The sequence below is a fragment of the Phyllostomus hastatus genome, unplaced genomic scaffold (assembly GCF_019186645.2).
Source record: "Phyllostomus hastatus isolate PE091 unplaced genomic scaffold, TTU_PhHast_1.1 phas_contig_137, whole genome shotgun sequence".
NCBI classification, from domain to species: Eukaryota; Metazoa; Chordata; class Mammalia; order Chiroptera; family Phyllostomidae; genus Phyllostomus; species Phyllostomus hastatus.
In genome coordinates this window covers 15312113-15334977 of record NW_025333583.1, presented here as the reverse complement: position 1 = coordinate 15334977, position 22865 = coordinate 15312113, and the positions used below count along the sequence as shown (strand labels likewise).

At 37.6% G+C, this 22865-nt stretch overlaps 1 protein-coding gene across 7 annotated transcripts in view; it reads left to right on the top strand.

Moving 5' to 3' along the window:
- Window positions 1-22865, top strand: part of UNC80 (unc-80 homolog, NALCN channel complex subunit) — a 182892-nt gene that overhangs the window by 47533 nt on the left and 112494 nt on the right. For all 7 annotated transcript variants that reach the window (XM_045854721.1, XM_045854712.1, XM_045854711.1 and 4 more), the window contains exons 17-22: window positions 460-626; window positions 1371-1469; window positions 5261-5469; window positions 6606-6712; window positions 8110-8206; window positions 15034-15206. In XM_045854721.1, the coding sequence (XP_045710677.1) occupies window positions 460-626; window positions 1371-1469; window positions 5261-5469; window positions 6606-6712; window positions 8110-8206; window positions 15034-15206 (852 nt within the window). The remainder of the gene's footprint in view (window positions 1-459; window positions 627-1370; window positions 1470-5260; window positions 5470-6605; window positions 6713-8109; window positions 8207-15033; window positions 15207-22865) is intronic.

Here is a 22865-nt window from a genome sequence, read left to right as displayed (position 1 = left end):
GAAGTGTATAGAGGACTTAGCAGTTGTACCACAATGATGCAGAAAATTTGGTGAGGCTGAACGAGGACTGAAATCTCTAGTATAAACAAAATTCTGATTGCATTTTTTGCAGATGTCTCTTTAGAAGTCAAAATGTAGAAAAAAGCATTAAAGCTTTTGAATCCAATAATTAAAAGTATATATTGATATCTGTCTAGTGGTAACAGCCAACTTTCTGAGTCTGAAGCATGCTAACCATTCTTTTTCACACTAGAATGACAAGCATGGTTCTGGAAGCACAGCTATAGGAACAATGGCGAAGAGGAATTCCATCAGTGTCATCTAGGAAATTGTCTTTCCTTTATGATCCCAGTGCTCATCCAAGCCCAAAGAATTACCTTCACTCCCTCTTCCTATAAAAATTAAACAATCACACAACTATCTATCTTTCCCTACATTTTCCTTCTTGCGTCCACATAGGGTCTGTATTGTGACATCCGTCAGCTGGTCCAGTTTATCAAAGAGGCTCATGGGAATGTCTTCCGGAGAGTGGCCCTCAGCGCTTTACTGGACAGTGCCGAGAAGTTGGCACCAGGGAAAAAGGTGGAGGAGAATGAACCAGAATCCAAGCCTGCAAGCAGTAAAAGGTTGGAAGTTTATGCTCTCTGAATTTTAGTGTTTGCCTGTGTCTGCAGAATATGATCTTCTGTGGCTCTGTCCATGTGGTTCCCAACACAGAGTACACCTCCAGTGCAGGGATGGTGGGATTGTCTTCCAAAAATGGCCTTGCTGGTGGTGGTCCAGCTGCAGTGTAGGAAAGGAATGAGTTTTCCATCCAATAAGTCCTATCTCTGTGTGAATGAGAGCTCAGTTAATCTCAAACTTTCATACACTTGAACTTCACTTCAGAGCTCTTAATTATGTAGCAAAATTTTATCTGTGTTTTCATTTCTTCTATAGACCATATAAATTTTTATCCAGAAAAGCAAAGCAATGACAGATACCCTATCATCCTGTTCAGTAAATAATACTGTTAGCCTGACAAAAGAGGAATTACTGATCAGTGCCCTGTTGTTTTTATTTTAAATTAATATGAATTTAGCATATGCCTATTTTATAACAAATGCCACTTACGAAGATTAAAGTAAACTTCAAAACAAAATCCTGCTTGCAATGAATGACTCTGTGAGCAGTAGTGGTATTCTTAGGTGATAAGGTGGCTAGGTCATGAGTCAAATGGTAGGATATAAAATTCATACCAACGTAGGCTCTGGTGACATGGGGTTTGCAAGCCATATAGGCTTACTATAGCAGAGTGCTATGAAGTACATGAGGTATTGAAAAGTGGCGTCCTGCTCTGTTGTGACTGGTGGAATTTACCATTTGCATAGGTCAGAGGCTGGAAGCATAGTGGATAAAGGCCAGGTCTCCTCTGCACCCGAGGAATGTCGCAGCTTCATGTCCGGTCGACCCTCCCAGACTCCAGAGCAGTAAGTAGCATCAGCTTTGTGTCCAGTGTAGTGGGCTGAGCACTTCCCACTGGAAGAAATTCTGTTTTCCAAACTGCTGTTTGTTTTTCATTTTTTGGAACTTTGCCTTGCTTCTGCCCTTTGCTTTTCATTCCCAAAGCCACTAATCTCTACAGTTTGAAATCACAAATGATCAACCTCATGCCAACAGGATGGATGCCTCTGATATCAGTTTATCTCTACTTTTCATAATGGCAAAACCAAAAGCATCTTGAAGTTAGTATCCCCAACAAATGTGAGAATCACTGTAGACACCAAATAAATAGCCTGGGCTCATTTGCATTCATTCTTCTTTTGAGGACTATTTACACAAGTGGCATGATCAATATTTAAAATATGTACATAATTTTATTTCCCAGAACCCTGATTTAGTATTAAATGATTATCCTTCTAGAAATTCTGGAGATATTGTACCTTTTATGGTATCCTCTCTCTATAATCAAGGATATGACAGTCATCAAATAGGACCTTGGTAATAATCCACGGCAAGCAAACAAAACCTTCAAAGAGCACATACAGCTCTTACGGCCTTTCAGAAGTCTTAGAGACTGCCTCTGAACGGGTACAGAAAAGTGAGAAGGTAAATCAGCTTTATAGGACCATGTGAGTTTTTGCTAACCATTCAAGCTCCAGTTCTTAGATGGGGTGTGACTCATGGTAAGCACTTAATATACAGGTGAATGAATGGATGAATGGCAATCAAGAAAAAGGTAGGATTGACAGATTACCATTAAACTTTTGTTTTCTTTAACTTTTTCAAAATTGAGGTTTTTCTTTAGTGAAGTCTTCGAGGACATGGTAAAAAATCCCAACAAGCTCTAAGGAAGAAAATTAATGTGAAAGGCAAAGTTCTGTAGCTGAATAGCCAACCATAAGATAAGTCAAAACTCCTCATACAGAGAATCTGTCCAAAAAAACAGAACTTTTTCCCAAAATAACACTAGCAACTATTGAGCTAACCTGAGAAGAATGATCTAATAGTAATTTGGATTTTAAAAAATAAAACCATTTATTTTCATATGCATTTTAGTTTTCTAGATTACAGGATACTCTCTTTCTTCAGTACCCCCTAAACCCCACCTGATTTCTCAGCTTTTAGCACCTGTCTGTTCTTTCCCCTCAAATGAAGATGCTTGTTTTAATATACCTGTACCTAAAAATTTCCACTTGAATGGATGTCATAGAGTGTCAAATATGGGACTTTTCCCTGGTTTGAGTGGGTCCAGGAGATGAGCATGCCAAATGTCTTCGGTTTAGCTAAAAGAAAGGTGGGTAGATGAGCCTGTTCCTCCTTTATCTTCTCTTTCTCTCTCCTCCTCGTCCCGCCCCACTCCTTACCCTTCTCTTCTCCTTTTCCCTCCTTAAGAAAAAAGTCACATTAACTGAGTAATATTAAAGCAGTTTTATATGCTCATTTCTCTGAAACTCATTACTGATACACACTCATTGGCGAAGCTGATAAATTATAGCTTCCTTGAATGTTTTCCTGTTCAGACCATGTAGTCACACATGCATCATTGGGTCCCACACTCTCCGACCCGACGGTAAGACGTGCTTCATGTTCTGTGATCGTTTTTAAAAATGACTGAGAAGTCAAACTCAAAAACACCGATTTAGATTCACACCACATTTGATAAACTGAATGCCCTGGTTTAAAATAAGACAGCTGTCAGAGGGGAGGGGTATTGGGGGTGTGAATGAAAAAGGTGAAGGGATTAACCAAAACACATATTATACATAACACACAGACACAGAAAACAGTGCGGTGATAGACAGAGGGAAGAGAGGATCGGGGGTTGGTGGAAGTGGGGAAAGTGGGGAGTGTGGGGACAGAAGAGACTTTGCGTGGGGCGATGGGCACATGGTTCAGTGTGCAGATGATGTTTCATTGAGTTGTACACATGAAACCTGTATGGTTTTCATGAACCAGTGTCACCTCAGTAAGTTCAATTAAAAAAAATAGTAAACATTATTTAGTTCTCTGATGAGATTTTGGGACACAAAATATGGATCCCCATATAAATATCTCTAGAAAATGATTGTTTTATACAGTACTATGAAATTTTGGGCAGATTCCAGATTCAACCCCAAAGCCTAGAATCTCACAAATTTTATCATGTTTCTAGGGTACTTTCCATAACCTTTCGTTTCCAAATTACTCAAGTAACATATGTTGCTCAAATTGATAAATGCAGAAAACATAGAAAAACATAGAGAAAAATAGTTTTAAAACCAGAATGCCATCCAATACAGATAATCATGGTAAACACTTGCTATGTTTCATTAGGTACACTTCTTAGCACAGATACACATAAGCTAACTCTCAGACACATGCTTACATGTGCATTTTTTATTAATCTGGTGTGTCCTATTTAATTAATTTGATCCCTGCCATTTAACTTTGCAATATATCATTAACATTTTCCATTATCAGTAGTTTTCTAAAATAGGATTTTAATGATTGTGGAGCATGTGGAGCATGGAGCATTCATTTAACTGTATTCCTAGAATTGAACATTTAGATTGTTTCCCATTTGTCAGTGCTGATCAGTAACATGTCAATGAGCATTTGACCTTCTTATACGTTAGCATGTTTTCCCATTTCCTTGTGATAACTTCCTGGGAGATGAATTTTTCTGTCACGGGTGTATATATGGGCTTTGGATAAGCAAATTTCCTCCCAGAAAGATTTGCTCATTCTATCTTATTGCTGGCAGTATGCTAATAACCATTGGTTTCCTTTCTACCCCATAGTCTGCCAATTTGATGAGTGAAAATAGAGATCTCATTTCAATTATCTCTCTTTCTCTTTTTAAAAAATTCCCAGTGAAATGAAAGTCTGCACACCACTGGCCCCTTGTTTTTGTTCTCTGCTAGAAAACCATGGTCAAAAATCTCTTTGAAGAGGTTCCCATTTGTCTTACTGAGTTGGACTCATATTTTCATTTTTAAACCTTACTTAAGTTTCTTTGACTTAAGAAAGCTAAATAATTAGGCATTATGAAAATAATGTAGAATAGGCTGACAGTGACCAGAGGGGAGAGGGGAGGGGATTACAGGGGGAAAGGGTGAAGGGTTTGCAGGAACAATTATAAAGGACACATGGGCAATAACAAGGGGGGTGGGGTGGAAGCAGGGAGGGAAGTGGGGAGGGCCGAGGTGGTAGGGAGGGGTGGGGGGAAAAGGCAGAAAACTGTACTTGAACAACAAAAAAAATGTTAATTAAAAAATAAAACAAAACTGAGTTCCCCTCCCCAAATAGTGGACAATTGTGGGACGATGCAGCCCCTGGATATGGTGATGGCATATACTTTATTCATTTATTCCAGTATTTCTGTGAATTTTTTCAATGTAAAGGATTGTACTCTTCTAGAGTAGGGCGGAGAGGTAAGATCCAGTACTGCGCATGCCTCAGGGAACATCACACAGCAGTTAAATGTTTACTGACACTGTCAGTGCCTCTGCTGTTATGACTCACACCTGCAGATGAACACCTGCAATAATATTTAGTCTTTTTATTAAGGTTGAAAAAATGTCAGTTTGATAGCTGAGACATGGCTGTTTTCAAGAAGAGCTCAGAGATTCAACCTTGGTCTTCCTCCTTCCACTCCCACTCCTTCCAAGTCCCAGCCCTTCAAAGATAAATCCTCAGTGACTCTCCTATTGTGCCTCATTGGAAGAGGAGTGAAAGAAATTTAGGAGAATTTCACAAGTGTCTCAGATGTTTAACTCTCGCCTCTGCTTGCTCTCAGCGATGAACAAATGCAAGGGGGCAACCTGGGGCGGAAAGACTTCTGGCGCAAGATGTTCAAATCCCAGAGTGCAGCCAGCGACACCAGCAGCCAGTCGGAACAGGACACTTCAGAATGCACCACTGCCCATTCAGGAACCACCTCTGACCGGCGTGCCCGCTCACGGTCCCGCAGAATTTCCCTTCGGAAGAAGCTTAAACTTCCCATAGGTAAAAGTATGTCTGTGTTTATTTATAGATTCTCTCATTCCCTGCCATGCCCTCAAATAAACTCATAATCAAAAGAACAATGCATGGTAGGATGGAGAAAAGAAAGCCTTCAAGTCAAAGGCGGAGGCTGACTGCATTCATTCACTCATCCATTCTTTTTTTAATAGACAGTTCTCAAACTCCTACTACGTGCTTCTACAGTGTGCAAACATTATTTAGGCAGCAGGGATAAAGTGGTGAGCAAAATCACACAGGGCCTGGCATCGCTGAACTTGGCAGTCTAGAAGAGATGATAGTCATAAAGCAGATATTCATGCGACTAAGTGCAGTTGCAGACTGTGGATTTTATAAGGGAAATACACAAAGTGCATAAAGATATGCACCAATGAGACCTGACCTCAGTGATGGAGGTAGGGGGAGCAGGAATCAGAGAAAGTCTCATGGAGGAAGTTACATTATGATCTTCAAGATACTTAAGGGAAGGGAGAAGGAGAGCACTCCAGGTGGTAGCAATAAAGTGTGCAAAAATATTAGGAGGAAGGGGATTGGAAGAACTGATGGGCTGTTTTACTCTGGTAGAGCGACTGGGGCCAGGGCATGCAGGTCAGATGGCCTGTTTATTCCTACAGCCCTGTATAGCCCAGGTGGGAGGTTGAAGAGGAGAAACATAAGCACATAAACTGTTTCTAAAAGATCACAGCATGGGAAACATACCGGAGGGAGCCTGAGTAGATAAGTGAGATCACGGGCCAGATATTAGGAAGAGTAGCTTGGACTGGGTAGTGACCATGTAGACAGAGAGAAGTGGTCAAATTTGAGAGGTACTTGGAGGGAAAATCAACAGGACTTGCTGGTAGATGTGAAAGTTGTCAAGGAGAAGGAGACACATCATGGTTTTACTCACCTAATAGGTTTAGGTTCTTTGTGTCCTGGTCTTACTTGGTCATAGAATATGACAGTCCATTACTGAACGTTTTGATTCAGAGCATGTACATTGAAAACAATTTCTTTTCACTTCTATTTACATCAAGCCATGTAACTTTCATTGCTCGTTGGGTACCTGCTGGCATTTCTGTTTAGTCCATATGTGGAAAAAATTCTCTAATGGTCTAATTTCCAACAAAATTGTTAAACAGGAAACTGGCTGAAGCGATCCTCCCTCTCAGGCCTGGCGGATGGCGTGGAGGACCTCCTGGACATCAGCTCCGTGGACCGCCTGTCCTTCATCAGGCAAAGTTCCAAGGTAAACAAGGACGTTACTGATGTGAGAACATGTTGGAGTTGCTGCTTAAAAAATGTCAGGGCTGAGAAATGATAAACACCTGGAGAGACCAAGGAGCATTAAAGAAACTTTCTTCAAGTAGAACAAATTTAGGAAACCTAGATGAGCAATGAAACCTTAGATGTCTTACTAAGTAGTAGACTATCGAAACTGGGTAGTAGACTGTCATGAAGGAAAAGTGTGACAAAAATGTTATACAAAATTATAGTGCAGATGTAGATGTGTGTGTGTGTACAATACTCCCCAGCTATTTTTAATTTTTAACACACATGCCAAATTCCTGACATCTCAAGCTCATTTCTAAGGATACAGTAATTCTATGATGATTCCCTTTATACACACACACACACACACACACACACACACACACACACTCACTCACCCCATTTATCCTCCTTCCATCACTTTTTGCATCATCAGAACCATTCTGCTATTGAAAAAAATAAAGAAACTCAGGAAGACTTTTCCCAGTAAGTGTTTCTTCAGAATACTGTTAAGCAGTGCAGAAGCACACAATTTGGAAAAGGTAATGATTCTTTGTGAAATCTCTTTCTTCTAAGAGTCTTTCCATGTGAAAGATTCATGGCCTGGTCCCTGTAATTTTCAGCATGTGATCAGTTACAGTTCCTTAAATATAAATTATTTGCTTACATTCTTTCTTTTTTGACTCTCACTAAAACCAGTTTCCTTCTAGCTCTTTTAAAAGTAATATTTTCAAGTTATATAAAGAATATAGCAACATTAAAGACATTTAGAAGATATATTTATAATTCAACCTTCACATTCTTTTTGCTAAAATATTGGCCAAGTATTTGAGAGTCTGTGAGGCCTGTAGCCTCCTTACTTTGCTGAAAATTTTGCTTACTGTTAGCTTAAGGGCAAGAATGAGAACACTTTTAATTCTTAGAAGAACCCACGTTATTGCACCTTATTTATAGTGTACATTATAAACAAATTTATACTGGTTTTTCTGTAGAGATTTGAAATCTCTGTTCTGCTTTTACTTTGGTCTGATTCTCAATTGTGGTGTTGTTTGTAAAGGAAAGAGATGGCATCCTATTCATGATTCAGAGTTTGGGCTTTATTAAAATCAAACTCTAGGAATACCTCAATTTTTAACTAAGTTATTTTCTTAGTGTATGATTATTTCAGTCTACGACTAGGGTCTTCCTTCAAACTATAGTTATAAGTAGTGTTTTTTTTGGCACATGGAAATAAACTATCCAGGCTAACCAGATATGGAAGTCAGAGAAGCTGAAGTAACCTTCATATTCTAAACATATTTTTCAAGGCACCCATTAATATAAATGCAAAAAATTGAACTTAGTTGTCTGACAACTTCCTTTTTTCTTTTTCAGGTCAAATTTACCAGCGCTGTGAAGCTTTCCGAAGGTGGCCCTGGGAGTGGGATGGAAAATGGAAGAGATGAAGAAGAGAATTTCTTCAAGCGTCTTGGTCAGTGTTATGCAGCCTAAGAATTACATCCAACTTTAATCACACAGAACAAAAATCTGATTAGATAAAATGGTCCATTTCCTATTTCCACTGGCTTCTTTTTTTAAAAGATTTTGTATATTTACTTTTAGAGAGAGGGGAAGAGAGGGAAACCGATCAGTTGCCTTTCTCACACCCTCAACTGGAGACCTGGCCCACAACCCAGGCATGTGCCCTGACTGGGAATTGAACCAGTGACCCTTCGGTTCTCAGGCCTGTGTTCAATCCATTGAGCCACACCAACCAGGGCAATGGACTTCTTATTTTAAAAATCTTCTTATTAAATTTTGTGGCAACATTTGTTAATAAAATCATATATGTTTCAAGTGCACGTTCCTATGACACATGGTCTGTATATTGCATTGTGTGCCCACCTCCCAAAGTCAAATCTTCTGTCACCATGTGTTTGGCCCCCTTTAGCTCTTATTGCCCCCACCCTTCTTCCCTCTGTTAACTACCATACTATTGTCTGTGTCTATGCGTTTCAGCTTTATATTCCATATATGAATGAAATCATATGGTTCTTAGCTTTTTTTCTGAGCAACTCCTCTTTTGGGAATCTACCCAAAAAATTTGAAAGCACTTATTCACAAAGAAATATGTGCACTATGTTCATTGCAGCATTATTCACGGTGGCCAAGACATGGAAACCACTGAAGTGTCCTTCAGTAGATGATTAGATAAAGAATACTACTCAGCCATAAGAGAAGATGAAATACTGCCATTTTCAGCAACATGGACAGATCTTGAGAATATCATGCTAAGTGAAATAAGGCAGTCAGAAAAAGCTAAGAGCCATATAATTTCACCCACTGATTTCTTATTTCTTTCTTTCTCATATGTGTGTTGTGCTGTCTACATAGCTTCTGTGTGGTATCAGTTTGATTCGGCAGACATTAATGAAAGCCCTACTATGTCTCCCATTCCCTAGTAGGTACTGGGTTTACAAAAAATAAGATAGCTTCTTTTTCTGCTGTGCTGTCCTTGATTAAAGTGTGAGAGCTTTAAAGAACCTTCAGCCATCTTTTCATGCACTCACCTATGTACTTAGGTATTCTGCATGTTATATTCTTGACAGGTGGCCAGCCACCCTCTGAGCACTCCCACTGAGGGGGCGTTTATTGCCTTACAAAGGAGCCTGTTCCAGAATTAGACAGCTTTAATTGTTAGGAAGTCTTTCCTTACAGCCTGATAATATATATATACACATAAATTTGATTCACTGGTCCTAGTTAATGACATCTGCAGTCACTCACACACACAGACACACACACACACACACACACATTTGTAGACCTCTATGGTAGTTTCACCTATTTTCCATTTCACATTCTCTCCTTTCATCTCACTTCTGCTGTGTAAATATCATTGATTCTTTTTGTTTCCCTTACATGGAAGACTCTCTGGTTCCATCATCGTCCTGATTCCATCTTCTTATTTCCTCTGTATTCGACTTAGATTGTGTGCTTCACAAAATGTGGGGCATCAGGAGGAATGCAACACACCATATTTGTCTTTAATAGATAGTGTAACTATCAAGCTTTAGGGGTATATAGCAAGTGTATGTATATAATTGAAGATTCTTTATTTTCACATCACATAGTTGGTTTGTATTAAATTTTAGATTAACTTTTGCCAGCTCCTCTTGATATGAATGAATATCCTGCTATATACTTTGATGTAACACTTATTATTTCATCTCAAAATAAATATACTTTTTGTTTTATTGACTTGGGGATGATTAAGTCACTTGCCCAGGAAGGAAATTAAGAGATGGAACCCAAACCAGGTTGAGTTCTGAATTATTTTAACAATTGTGCTGTAAACATCCATCTATAGAGACATACGCATTTCACTTAACCAAGTTGTTGATATTCTTAATGAGCAGGACAGATACAAAGATACAACTCCCACAACACTTCTAGTTGACTTTTATTAAGTAACAATTTGTGGTTTCAGTTTTTCAGACAACCATACACTTAATTTATTAGTAATCAGCACTTCCCACCTCATAACAAAAACATCAGGAGACTTTACAAAAACAAACAACAACAAAAACCCCTCACTGGCATCTTTAAGACGTAGCTTAGTTCAATATGATGTATTCTTTATAAAACTATACAGTACGGTAGTTTCTAGGATTACTTCTTTTTTCAGTAGTCCCACCTGTCTAATTGTCTCACAGAATTTGACTAGGATACGCATCAAGCTTATTAGTCTATGGTCTCAAGAATCTTTCTAACAACAAGGACCTTGGTCTTTTTCAGCCCTTTCACCCTCTCATTCTCATAATATTTCAGAGGAGATACATCTAATTTTCAGAGACATCAGCACTATAAAGAGACATTTGTGGTGGCTTTGTGGATGAACTGAGGAACTGAAATGTCTTCTTCTGTTACGTGCCGTGTTAGCTGGATGTCGTTTGAGAGGATTGTGGTTCTCACAGAACATTCCTCTTTGTTCTGTGCATGAGCGTGTGTAATCTGGTGGACCTGAAGCTGCAACTCAGAGTAGGCTCTCTCATGTTTGGTGCCTTCTTCATGAAGCTTTTCTGTACTTCCCCTTTGTCAGTTTTTCTTCTTAGTAGAAAGGATGAAAGCAGAATTGAACTGTTTACCCTCCTTTTGATTCCCTCATATTCCCTTCCTCAAGTACTAGGCCAATATTACTTTTAGTCTTGTTCTAAACATGTTATCATAGCATTTCTCATAAGCCTTAGTTCATTCTAGATTTTGTTTTTTTATCACTATTCCTATAGATTGTAGCCATTGTTTCATATAGTCTTCATATTCTATTTACAAATAGAAAACACTGGTATAAAACTATTCATAGAACCTGAATCTCAGATGAGTTTGTGTTAGTACCACATGAAATTCAGATGATTTCTTTCTGTGTATCTAGAACAAACCATGAAATCTAAGACTGATATCAGGAATCTTTTATGTGCTTTTGACTGGCAAGAGAATATGGCTTGTACAACTTTATTCTTTGACCTTGCTCTCTGGCTTGTGAAAAATTACAAAAGGAATTCTGTGAGATAATTCCTTTGGAATCTTTCAGAAGACAGGTATCTCAGCTATTCCAAGGAACCAAAACAATTTTATCTGCTAATCTTAAGTACAGTGTATTTTGCAACAACTAATTATAATTTGCAACAATATCATACTTTGCCCTTGGCCATGTGAACATCTTTCTATCTTTAAGCCTGCCTGTGTCCTTTCTTTCTCTTTCTTCCTTTCTCTCTTCCTTTCTCTTTCTTCCTTCCTTCCTTTTTCTCTTTCCTTTCTTCCTCCCTTCCTCCATCTGTTCCATCTTTCTCCCTTCCTTCCTTTCCTCTTTTCTTTGAAGTCTATGAGTATAAATGATCTCTGTGCATCCATTGTAGATGCATTGTCCTTTCTTTCTCATTTATTTTAATTCATTTACATATTATTTTGTTTACATGTTTTCTGTTTCTTTCTTTGAAGTTGTTAAAGAAAACAAACATCAGATGTTCTATCTGTCCATGTTAAATGTAGTGTTCAAACTTCCCTGCATTAAGATAAAATACAGTGACCAAAAGAATTTCTTTGAAATCTCCAAAATTATTCAACAAATGAAAAGTAAGTCTGCTGAACATTTAACAGAACTGAAATTACATTCCAAGATCAGTTATCTTTTTTATATGTTTTCATATTCACTAAGAATATTTCATTTTAGAAATCACATGTCTCTATTTGAGGGAAGATATTTCATTAGTTAAAGCAATGTTTTTTTTAACCGATATGTTCTATGTGCTCAGCTCTGTCGTAACTCTATGGGAAATGCTGCTTAAAGAAGTACTAGATTTTGAAATGCTCCTTTTCAATTTTATAGCTTATAAAATGCATTCTGTGTAAATTACACCTCAGTAAATTGAATGTATATGAAAGTAAATAAATACAACAAAAATGTACTGAGACTAACAAATTAATCATAGTGAAGGAAACCAAGAGGCATTCTTACTTACCCCCTGGTAAGATTACAAAAAAGACTGATAAAGAGGAGTTATGTTTTATAGCCAAACTACTTTTTAACATCACTTTTAATATTACACTACGGAAAAGCAGCAGTTAAAACTTTACCATCAGTTTTTAACATGTGCAATGTTGGTATTTCTTACAATGAGTTTTCCTAGCGTAATCGCTGCCTTAAGGAAGTATAAATGTCTGAGCTCCCCGCCGTAAGCATGAGGGTATTCTAGAGATATGCAGGTAGCACGGTGGTCAAGGTGCCTGCTTGTGCTCCTCGGGTCTGGATTTCAATTCTGACTTCGTAACTTTCTGTAGCATGAACTTTGGGCTACTTTACTGGTCCCTTCTCTCTTTGTCTCTGTATTCTGTCCTCTTTTCTCTCCTCTTCACCTTTATTCCCTCGCTCTCTTTCTCTTTTTTAAAATCATTTTGAAAGATCTCTTTTATAGAACTGTTATACAAAATAAATAAAATAAATTATAAAATATATATTTTTAAAGATTTTATTTATTTATTCTTAGAGAGGGAAGGGAAGGAGAGAGAGAGAGAAACATCAATGTGCAGTTGCTGGGGGTTATGGCCTGCAACCCAGGCATGTACCCTGGCTGGGAATCGAACCTGCAACACTTTGGTTCTTAGCCCACGCTCAATCCACTGAGCTACGCCAGCCAGGGCATAAATTATAAAATATTTTATATGTACCTGGCACATACTAAGTATTAAAAAATGATAGCAAATATTATATTGTCACCTAATAGTGCTATATAGATTCAATGGAAATTTTCCATTGTAAACAGCTTTTACTAGCAGCATAGTTTTTATGTATGTTAATACCTAATATGTTTTAAATCTTAATTATAGAAATAAATAATCAAACAAGTTCAGTAAAAGAAAAAAATACTATTATTTGGGCTCTATCATATTCAAACTTTAAGGGACTTTTAAGGTTATCATTTCTTAATGGATGATATTTCTTCTGATATGCATACCTATGAAAGAGCTGCATATAAGTGATCAATAAAGTGACGTATAGATAAGAAAGATAACAGGAGTTACCTGTTCTGGCCGCTGTGGTGGCGCCCGGAGAGCACGCGGACTAGCACGTTGAAGGGCCGCTGTCTGAGACAAGGCTGCCCAGGAAACATCCGCGCCTCACCTGCGGCTTTCAGCCCTGCCTTCTGCGTGCCGCCTGGGGTTCTGTCTTTTGACTTTTTCCACTGTCAGGTTTTTCTTCTGCTACTTCCTTTTGCAGTTGGTACAAAATATGCTATATTACCTGGAAAAAAAACCCTGAAGGAATTGAATATGGAATTTTGAATACAGAACATTTTCATCTGAAAAGGGATGTGTTCATAAGGAACGAAGTTTGGGAAATTTTGGTAATTCTATTTTAATGATATCCTGAGCCATTTTTTGTACTTACAAAAATTTTCACACATGGACCAAAAAGTGAAGAGAATAGTCTAACAGATCGTAAATGTTCATCTGGCAAATGTAATAATAATTAAAAATTTTCCAAATTTGCTTCATCTATCTATTATTTTTTTAATGTGTTTTAAAACAAATCCCAGATGCCATACATACATTTGCCCTTGTGCTGAAGCAGCAGGGGAAGGGGGGCCACGGGTGGGGGTTATCAGGGTGTTCTTGACCAAAGAGGTGAGAAAGTTGTTTCTAGAAATCAGATCTGTGACTTTGCAGTGAGGACCAGGAGCTGGTAACATAAATAAATGGTGTGATCACAAATTAAATCAAGCTCTAAATCAATAAGGGTATATTTTTAGGTGTCGGAAGTACATTTTAGAATCGTGAGAAGGAGTGTGGGCCTGGTTTTAAAAATGATATTCAACATAATAACCTTATATAAGAAAAATTAAAAATACCTATACTAGAAGCTGTAGAAAAGTCATGAGATATTTAGGTTTTTAAAAAATGAACTTGCAGATAAAAATCATGAAAAACACGATTTTTTGTATCATTTTCCCTTGAGGTGTGATCCTTAGACTTTCTGCCTCAAAATCAGCAGAGCGTTTGTTAAAAATATATGTAGACCCCCTCAACCCTCTCTATGAAGTCAGAATATCTAGTGATGGGACCTGATATTTTGAGTTTTAGTGAGCTCCAGACTGATTCTTATTTGTAGGCAGCAGAACTACGGAAAAGTAAGAAGGGAGGGATCAGCGGTCCAGTGTAGGGTCCAACTGTCCGCCTTGTTGCCAGCTGGGGGGCTTTACAAAGCATACATTCTTCCACTCCGTTTCCAGAGATTCTGAAGGTCTGAATGAGATACAGGAACTTCCCAGATAATTCTGATGTTTGGAAATCCTGGAATTAAATGACCAGCCTCTAAGGTCCTTTACAACTGTAATAGTCAGTGAGTCTTTGCATTGTAACTGATACATCAAAATATTGTTTTTGATTGCTGTTTACATAACAGGCCTGAAATTGCACAGGGATTGCATCTTCTGTGAAAATAGATGTTGGTTGTTGATTGCAGGAAGAATTATTTTACGTATACCAAGAGTTCTTACAAGGATTAAAGAGGAGAACCTGGTAGCAAAATGATCAGACCCAATATTTGAATACTTATGTAAAACCCCACATTATCTATGCTGTGTGTCTCCAGCCTCCCAGAAGTCAGGGTTTGTCCAAATAAGCATTAAAATAAAGTGAGAGAGGCGCAGTCAGAGAGAATGTTTTCAGGCCACTACTAAAGAAAATACATTGTTACAATTGTGAAGCCCTTTTTAAATCTGTGCTTCTTTACGCCCTTTCTCATTCATCCCTCCACGACAGGCTGCCACAGTTTTGACGACCATCTGTCTTCCAACCAAGATGGTGGAAAAAGCAAAAATGTGGTCAATCTTGGAGCGATCCGACAAGGCATGAAACGCTTTCAGTTTCTGTTAAACTGCTGTGAGCCGGGGACCATTCCTGATGCATCCATCCTGGCAGCCGCCCTGGATCTTGTAAGTTTTTGGAGGAATTGACTCACGTGGTTCCCGATTCCAGTGAATTCTGCTGATGCAGGAAAGCATGAATCCCTAATCCTAACCCTGACTGTGGGGTTGTGTTTTGTTTTGTTTCCTAAGCATTAGTGGCAAATAGAGGAAGAAAGGGGGTGAGGTGAGGGAAGAAAAGAAAGGGGAAAATCTTAATATGATTTGGGAAGTAGAATGTATCACATCATTATTAAAAGTATGCGAGGGCTCTGGAATCAGACAACCTGGGTTAAAATTGTGCCAACATTTACCAGCTAAACCTCTGAAAATAGATTAAGAGTAATAATAATATTAGAGTGACCTCCTAGGGCTGGTATGAGAATTAAATGAGCTATTAGATGTAAAACCCTCAGTAAAGGGCTTTCCTGAAATATATTACAGTAACCGCTTAATAAAGTAGGCCATTATTATTGTTATGCTATTCTTAGTCTTATATCTATCACGTATTCTTTAAACTGTGAGTCTCAGTTTATCAATCGGAGGGAAAACATGAAACACAAAAATTGCACAAAATCTCATGCACAGAACATCAGATTACCATCTGGATGCATGTAAGGGATTAAAGGGTGTAAAGCGGACCTTGTTTAGAAAGTGTTTTCGCAAACTAGGCCCACATGTAAGTTTTGAATTCAACCTCTCAATACCTTTTATTTACACTATTTCTAAAGTAGATGTTTATTACCAAAAAAATCTTTAAGCTTGCCTATAAAAATTATCCCTTTTCCAGGTTTTATAAAACATGAATAAGTAACCACTGGCCATTCACATCGTATCTTGGAAAATCATCCAAGCCTTATGTAACCATGCAAACCTAATGTAATTCATGACATATTTTCTGTGACATTTGCACATTTTGTTTTCAAGATACTTAGTGGCTGCAAGGTATCTGCATTCACTTAAGCCTGAAATGCAAATGCCACTGGAATCACCTAAAATGATGACTTACCATTATATAAGATTTTTCAGTTTCCCATTCCTGGATACTGGCCTTTGCAAATTCATTTGTAAATTCCCAAATGTTCAGTGTATGTTATTGTATGCTACAGTGACTGTAAAATATAGAGATTCATAGGTCTCTAGGAAAGGTGGGCCTGGTGGCAATTAAGTAATCAGGATGCCCTTCTAAAGCTGGACAAGGACAGTGACCAAGCCCTCGTGCTGTCAGTGGGAGTGTGGTAACTAGCCTTCACGAGTTTGAGTTATGCAGGGTTCTTCTAAATCACATCCTGATCTATTTCAAAATAAACAGATTAAAATAAATACATGTAACAAATGAATAGGAAAAGTACAAACAATTAAACATTTAAAAAATGGGTGAGCATGCGAACAGCCAGTTCATTGAAAAAACTAATAGCCAGTAAATTGTGCCCCATTTTACTTACAGTTGAAAAATGCTCACTAAAACGTCCATAAATTCCTATATTACAACTGTCAGAGCTGCAATGGGTTAGGCAGTGTTCACTGGGTATAAAATATCAGACAACACTACATGGTGTTGATAGCAGTGGAAGCCGCAGGATTTGACTGAGGAATAGAAGGAAGTGTTGGCGTAACAGGGTAACGGTGAGAGAGCAACAAGGGTGAGTGGAGTACTCCTTGCCCCTCCCTCGATAGTGAGTGATTTTGGACTGGATGTAGTCACAGAGGAGGTCAGTCCTTCACATATCAATTATATCAATTGGGTGGTAGAATGATCAATTATATGGCATGGGTGGTAGAATTTAAAAGCCTGGAGTCAGGATGGCTTATAAGATACTATATCATAATTAATTGACTCAACCAATGTCTATTGAGAGTTTCCTATGTGCCAGGCCTCGTAGTAGCCGTCAATGATAATGACAACAAAATTCAATGGACAACTTCATCTATTTTGCACCTTTCTTTATGGAGGCTATGTTTGTTTAGTGATCTATTTCCCACACATCCTGATGGACAGTATTCTAAGGTTGATCCACTAGTGATGAGCATTTCTCACTCTGTTTCCAACAGAAAAAAAAACTGTCTACTCTGTTTCTAAAGGCAAAAAACTGAAACTCAGAAAGACCAAGTAACAAGCCAGGGCTGCAAAGCCAGCAAAGGATAGAGACAGATTTGGAGCCCAGGCCTATCTTCCCAGACCCTGCGTTTTTCACTCCTCCATGTTGACGCTCTCATTTAAAATTTATGTGACTTTACTATACTTACTTTTAAACATGCAGAAATAATACATTCTTTTTTGCCTAGTAGTTTCCATATGATTAAGAAAGTCAAGGTGCCAGAAGCTGGTTGAACAGCCGTGAAATACACGCTAGTGACTGTGCATTAGCCCTTCACAGGAGGTTCAGGCTCGCAGTGTTCCAGAGGTGCTGTTGTGGCTACGTTTGCCTCAATCCCAAAGTCACAGCTACTTTGGAAGCTTTTACAGGACTCAGGCATCAAATTTCTTAAGGAACTACCCATTAAGATTAAGGAAAATAATAACAAATCATATAATTTCTATATACTATTGAAAAATTGAAAGGTAAAAGCACAGCTGGCCACACACACTGGGAAATGGTGGGGCGATAAATAGCGTTTGGACAGCTGTCAGTGAAGTGTGTACCTGAGGACAGTGATGACGGACCGTCCTTCGATCACAGGAGAGGTGTAGGCCCCCCATTTTCAGAGATCCTGAGCTGAAATCCCCACATAAACACTTATCATGTGATGGACTCTCTTGAGCAGTTTTCACTCACACGTTTTCCACAGGAGAGAACAAAAGCCATAAGAGACAAGATGACTTTGCTGAAGGTCATATAAGCCAGCCAGTGCCAGAGCTATTAGCCAGTTTTCTGATTCCTTTCAGGACTCTTCTAGCAATATCATATGCTTTCTCTGTTAAAAAAACATAATAACAAAACAAAACTTAAATCAGAATGAGCCTCTCTTAATACATTGAAAATATGCTTACATGTATGTAATCTCCACAATAAAAAAATATTGTGAATGGTCTTTAATGGTCCAACGGCATTTGCATCTTCAAAAGAGTCATCTTATTACATGGCTACAAATGAAGAATTTATAATAGGAAAAGGCAGATTTTCAACTTTAAAAATTCACACCATGTATTCACCCTCCAAAGCAGTAATTTTAAACATTTTGGGGACATAGTTTTGTTTTCTTTTGTTTTTGTTAGAACTGGATGAAAGCTATGGAGTGTCTCCCAAGAGAGAAGTTCAGTTATAGACAAAATTTAGCTTATAATATCAGAAGGTTCTTGGTCTCCCCCACAAAACCATTTCGAAACCAAACATGTCAAGAACTGAATCTTAATTAATGTATTATTACTGGCAAAATGAGGTTCTTTGGTGGAGTAATTAGAATGATCTTATTAACATTTATTGATGATAATATAAACAAAAGAAATAATTGCTTTTTACATGGAAAGCTTTCAGGATTTATGAATGATACGTGGGCATGGGAGAAATGTGAGCTTGTCATGAGGAAGCCTCACATTTGAGGATTTGAAAAATTACACCACTAGAACACATTGATACTTGGTTTCTGAATGGACATTATTTTAATAAGAATATTGATGAATACTTCGATAATCAAGTCTCTTGGATGCCAAGATTTCATCCCCTCTCATCAAATGGTTCTACATCTGTCTGATTTCCCATGACCATAATGCTTAGAGTTTCCAAGGAGATGTGAGAGGGAGGTTTCCAGATGCAGTACACTCTGTTCCTGACCGTAGCCTGACTTGTATCATTGTTTGGCCGAATCCACAGAAAACTTAAACTTTATTTTACTCCAATAAGACCAGACCTCTAGATTCTCCTTTTTCACTTTCCTGTAGAACCTGCTTTGGCCCTGCTTGACCTCAGTATCACAAAGCTTATGGTAAGAAATACAGTAAAGGGAACTTGATGCTTATAAGCAATGTCTTTTGAGCCTCAAAGTAAAAGAGGCATTTTCTGATCATTGTAGATGCCCAGTGATGAAGTTGCTGCACTGGGAAGTAGTGAGCTCTCTGTCACCAGACTGGCTTCAGTGGGGACTAGTGTACAGGGATTCAAGAAGTGAGTGATTAGTATAAGTTCCTTGCATACCTGAGAGGCATTGATTCCAGGTCCAGGCTAAGGAGTATGCAGAGGTCAGAAGTCAGAATTCCAGAGGTCAGAATCAGTCCAAGTGTAAAGGAGTCCAGTGGCTTCAGTTATCAGACACAGAGAGGAGCCAGGGAGACCTGGTTGGTTGGATAAATTGGATAGGTGGCGACAGTGGTGATGTTCCATTGTGGTGGTGGTAGTGCTGGAGGTGGTGGCGATAGTGGCAGATGTGGTGGCAAGATGACATTAGTAGCATTTTCATTACACGTGAGAGTTTATAAAGCGCATTCACGTTACTTATCTTATTTCTTTATGTAAGAGGAAAGGATCAAGCCAGGAAATGGTTCCCAAACAAGGACACACTTAAATTTCATTTCTTGAGTATAAAAAAGTGAGAGAATTGAAGTCACTTGTGAATTCTGACAAGTGGATTAAGAGGAAGGGAAGCGTAGCGGCATGTCCTGGGCTTGAATTAAAGTCGTATTCTGTGTCTCCTGTTGTTTGTACAGTTGTTCATGCCCATTCATCTGGGTTAGGAGGAGTTGTTTGGGATGACTCCTTCACAAGTGTCTCCTGCTGAATGTATCTTTAACTATTACTTCCTCTGTATTTGGCTTCACTTAATGTCTGATCTCATTGGCTTCCTGTCTTTCAGAAATGCTTCACTTTTAAAATATGATTTTCAATGCATTTGTGGTTCTAATCATACACATATATATATATATAGATAGATAGAATTATCTATAGCTCTAACAGATGGAAATATGAATGTAGAAATACATGCACAGATGTAGATGTAGATACAGATGACAAAGATGGGTACATTGATGATAGATAGGCAGATACATTGCAGATATAGATACAGATATAGATAGAGATACAGATATAAATGTAGTTATAAACCTGCTATTTCATCAGATCAGGTTTGGGGAGGAAGGGAAAAATGAATGTGTTCCATTCATCATCATATTCTAGCTTAACACTTTCCCCCATCTCTTTTATTGTTTGCTTTTGTTGGATATTGCATTTACTTTTTAAGTGCAGCTTCAATGCAGTTTTTGCATTATGACATAATTTTTATTTCTGGAGTTTTCATTTTGTTGCCTTAAACATAGAATTTAACTGTTATTTTTCCAGTTTGCAAATTTCTTCAGAATCAAAGCTACTATTAAATGAAAAAATACTAGAAACACCAATGTTTAAAGTCTTGTTAATCTAAAGGTTTTTGTTTAAACAATCCTCTTGTCATTATTGCAGTGGCTATTAAACTTCAGGATAATTGGTTTAATTTTAAGTCCAGCACAGCTCTTCCTCATACTGTTTGTTATAAATTTAATAGATGCAGCTATGAGGCATTTTTAAAAGGACATGTTTTAGAAAGAACTCAATTTATCTCTTAGGTTTATTTAATCTACAAGCACACAAAAGAAAAATTAAACAGTTCAAACATAAGATACTTCTGTTTTCTATATAAGTGAACATTCTATCCTTTTTTTATCCAGTTGAAGATGTAACATGGACAGACATAATGATTTCTAATTTTTGGTAAATATATAGCATGAATTGCACTGCTAATAATTTCAGTTTCTTTATGAACAATTTCATGAAATTAAGAAGGTCAATGGAAAAAAAGTCAGTAAGACCATAGAATTCTCCTTAGTCTGTGAGATGGAGAAAACCTAATTCATGTTAAATTATATAACTTCATAAGTAGATTGCTTTAGGAGGAATGATTATATAATTTTGTCCAAACCAGGACACTTTTGACAGGGAAAAGAAGAGCTGTCAATAACTGTACTAGTTAAACAGACAAACTGCAACTCTCCAAGGAAAATGAGATACATTACCATAGATAGGTCACACTCTAAGGTTCACTGCATCAAATTTATTCCACATTGGAACTGGCCATCACAAGACTATTTGGTGGTCAGTGCAAATGATCTCCTTTCAAAGAAATAGGAATATACTCATAAAAGGAACTATCAAAGCCAAATAATATTGTGTTCTTTTCTGAATCATAGAAAGAATTGAAATAATTCAGCAATAGCCAAAATGAAATCATCAAATTATTCATTGAACTAGTGGTACTCCTGTACTATCAAATTAAAAAATATTCTAACTATAAAATGTTGCATAAAAATAATATATACCATAAATATGTGGAGTTTTCAGAAAAAATTTCATGTCATATATATACCACATACCTTCAAGAATGGGACATTTCCAGTTTCTGTAGAGTTCCCTGTATTCCCTTCCCTGACCACAGGGCCCCGCATCCCGGAAGATACTTCTCTCTTAAACTTTTCAAAAGATGTTCCTATGCTTGCTTTATTTTACCACGTGAATCTGTATCCCTAGGGAATATATTGTTTTGTTTTACTTTATTTTGCCTAGTTTTGAAATTCATTTAAAGCACACTATCCTCTTTTTCTTCCACATCAAGTCTGATATCTGTTTGTTTGTTCGAATATACCACAGTTTATATACCCACTTTATGTTAGGTGTATATTTTTATGTTTTCAAATTTTTGGTTATTTGAACAATGCTTCCATGAAAATTACTGCATGTGGGTCTTGATTCATAATAGTTTTCTAAATCTACCTAAGAGTGAAATTCATTAACAATTTTACTATTACGATGCCAAAGCATCTTTTGTTGTTACAACAATTAAACACAGGCATTGACACTATAATCAAAATTCTTTATTATTGATATTTTGCCATTTCACTGAAGTGCTTCTAGGTTATTCTTCTTATTTGAGATCCACGAAGCCCCTGAACCACGTGATCGGCATACTACATCTATTCTGGACATTTTTCAACTATTATCCCTTCAAAAATTGTGACTTTCACATTTTCTCCAGGCTTTCCTTTTATAAACTGAAAAGATGTATGATGGATTTTTCTCAGTTTATCCTCTTGTTTTTGACAACCTCTTGTATTCGTCATTTCTTTTTCTCTTTCTATGCTGTATCCAGGGTAATTTTCCGAGATCGCTCTTCTATGTTTTTTTCTCATTTTTCAACTGTGTCTAATGTTCTTGACTAGGGGAAGTTTTGCCCACCAGGGGATGTTTGGCAAGGTCTGGAGGAATCTTTGTCACAACCTGGGGGTTGCTGCTGGCATCTGGTGCATAGACATCAAAGATGCTGGCAAACATCCTCTAGAACATAGGATACCCTCCCAAAGAAAGAGTTAACTGGCTCAAATGTCGGAAAAACCCAGTCTAATCAATGTTTTATTAATCTATCCATTGAGTTTAACATTTTAAGTACCACATTTTTGTTTGTAAAAGTTCTCTTTGATTCTTGTTTTAAATTGCCTGGTCAACTTTGATAGCTTAATTTCTCACTATATTTTCAACACCCACACCTTTAACTGTATTTGATATACTAGGATTCCAATAATCGCTGTGTTTGTGGATCTGCTTCTACACTTTATTGTTTCGTCTGTTACTCATGTTGGATTTTTTTAAAGTGTATTTTTAGTGTAAGCTTAAGTTTTGGGAACTTTATTTGTGAAAATTCTTCAAGATCTGTGTTGAAAAACAGTGTTAT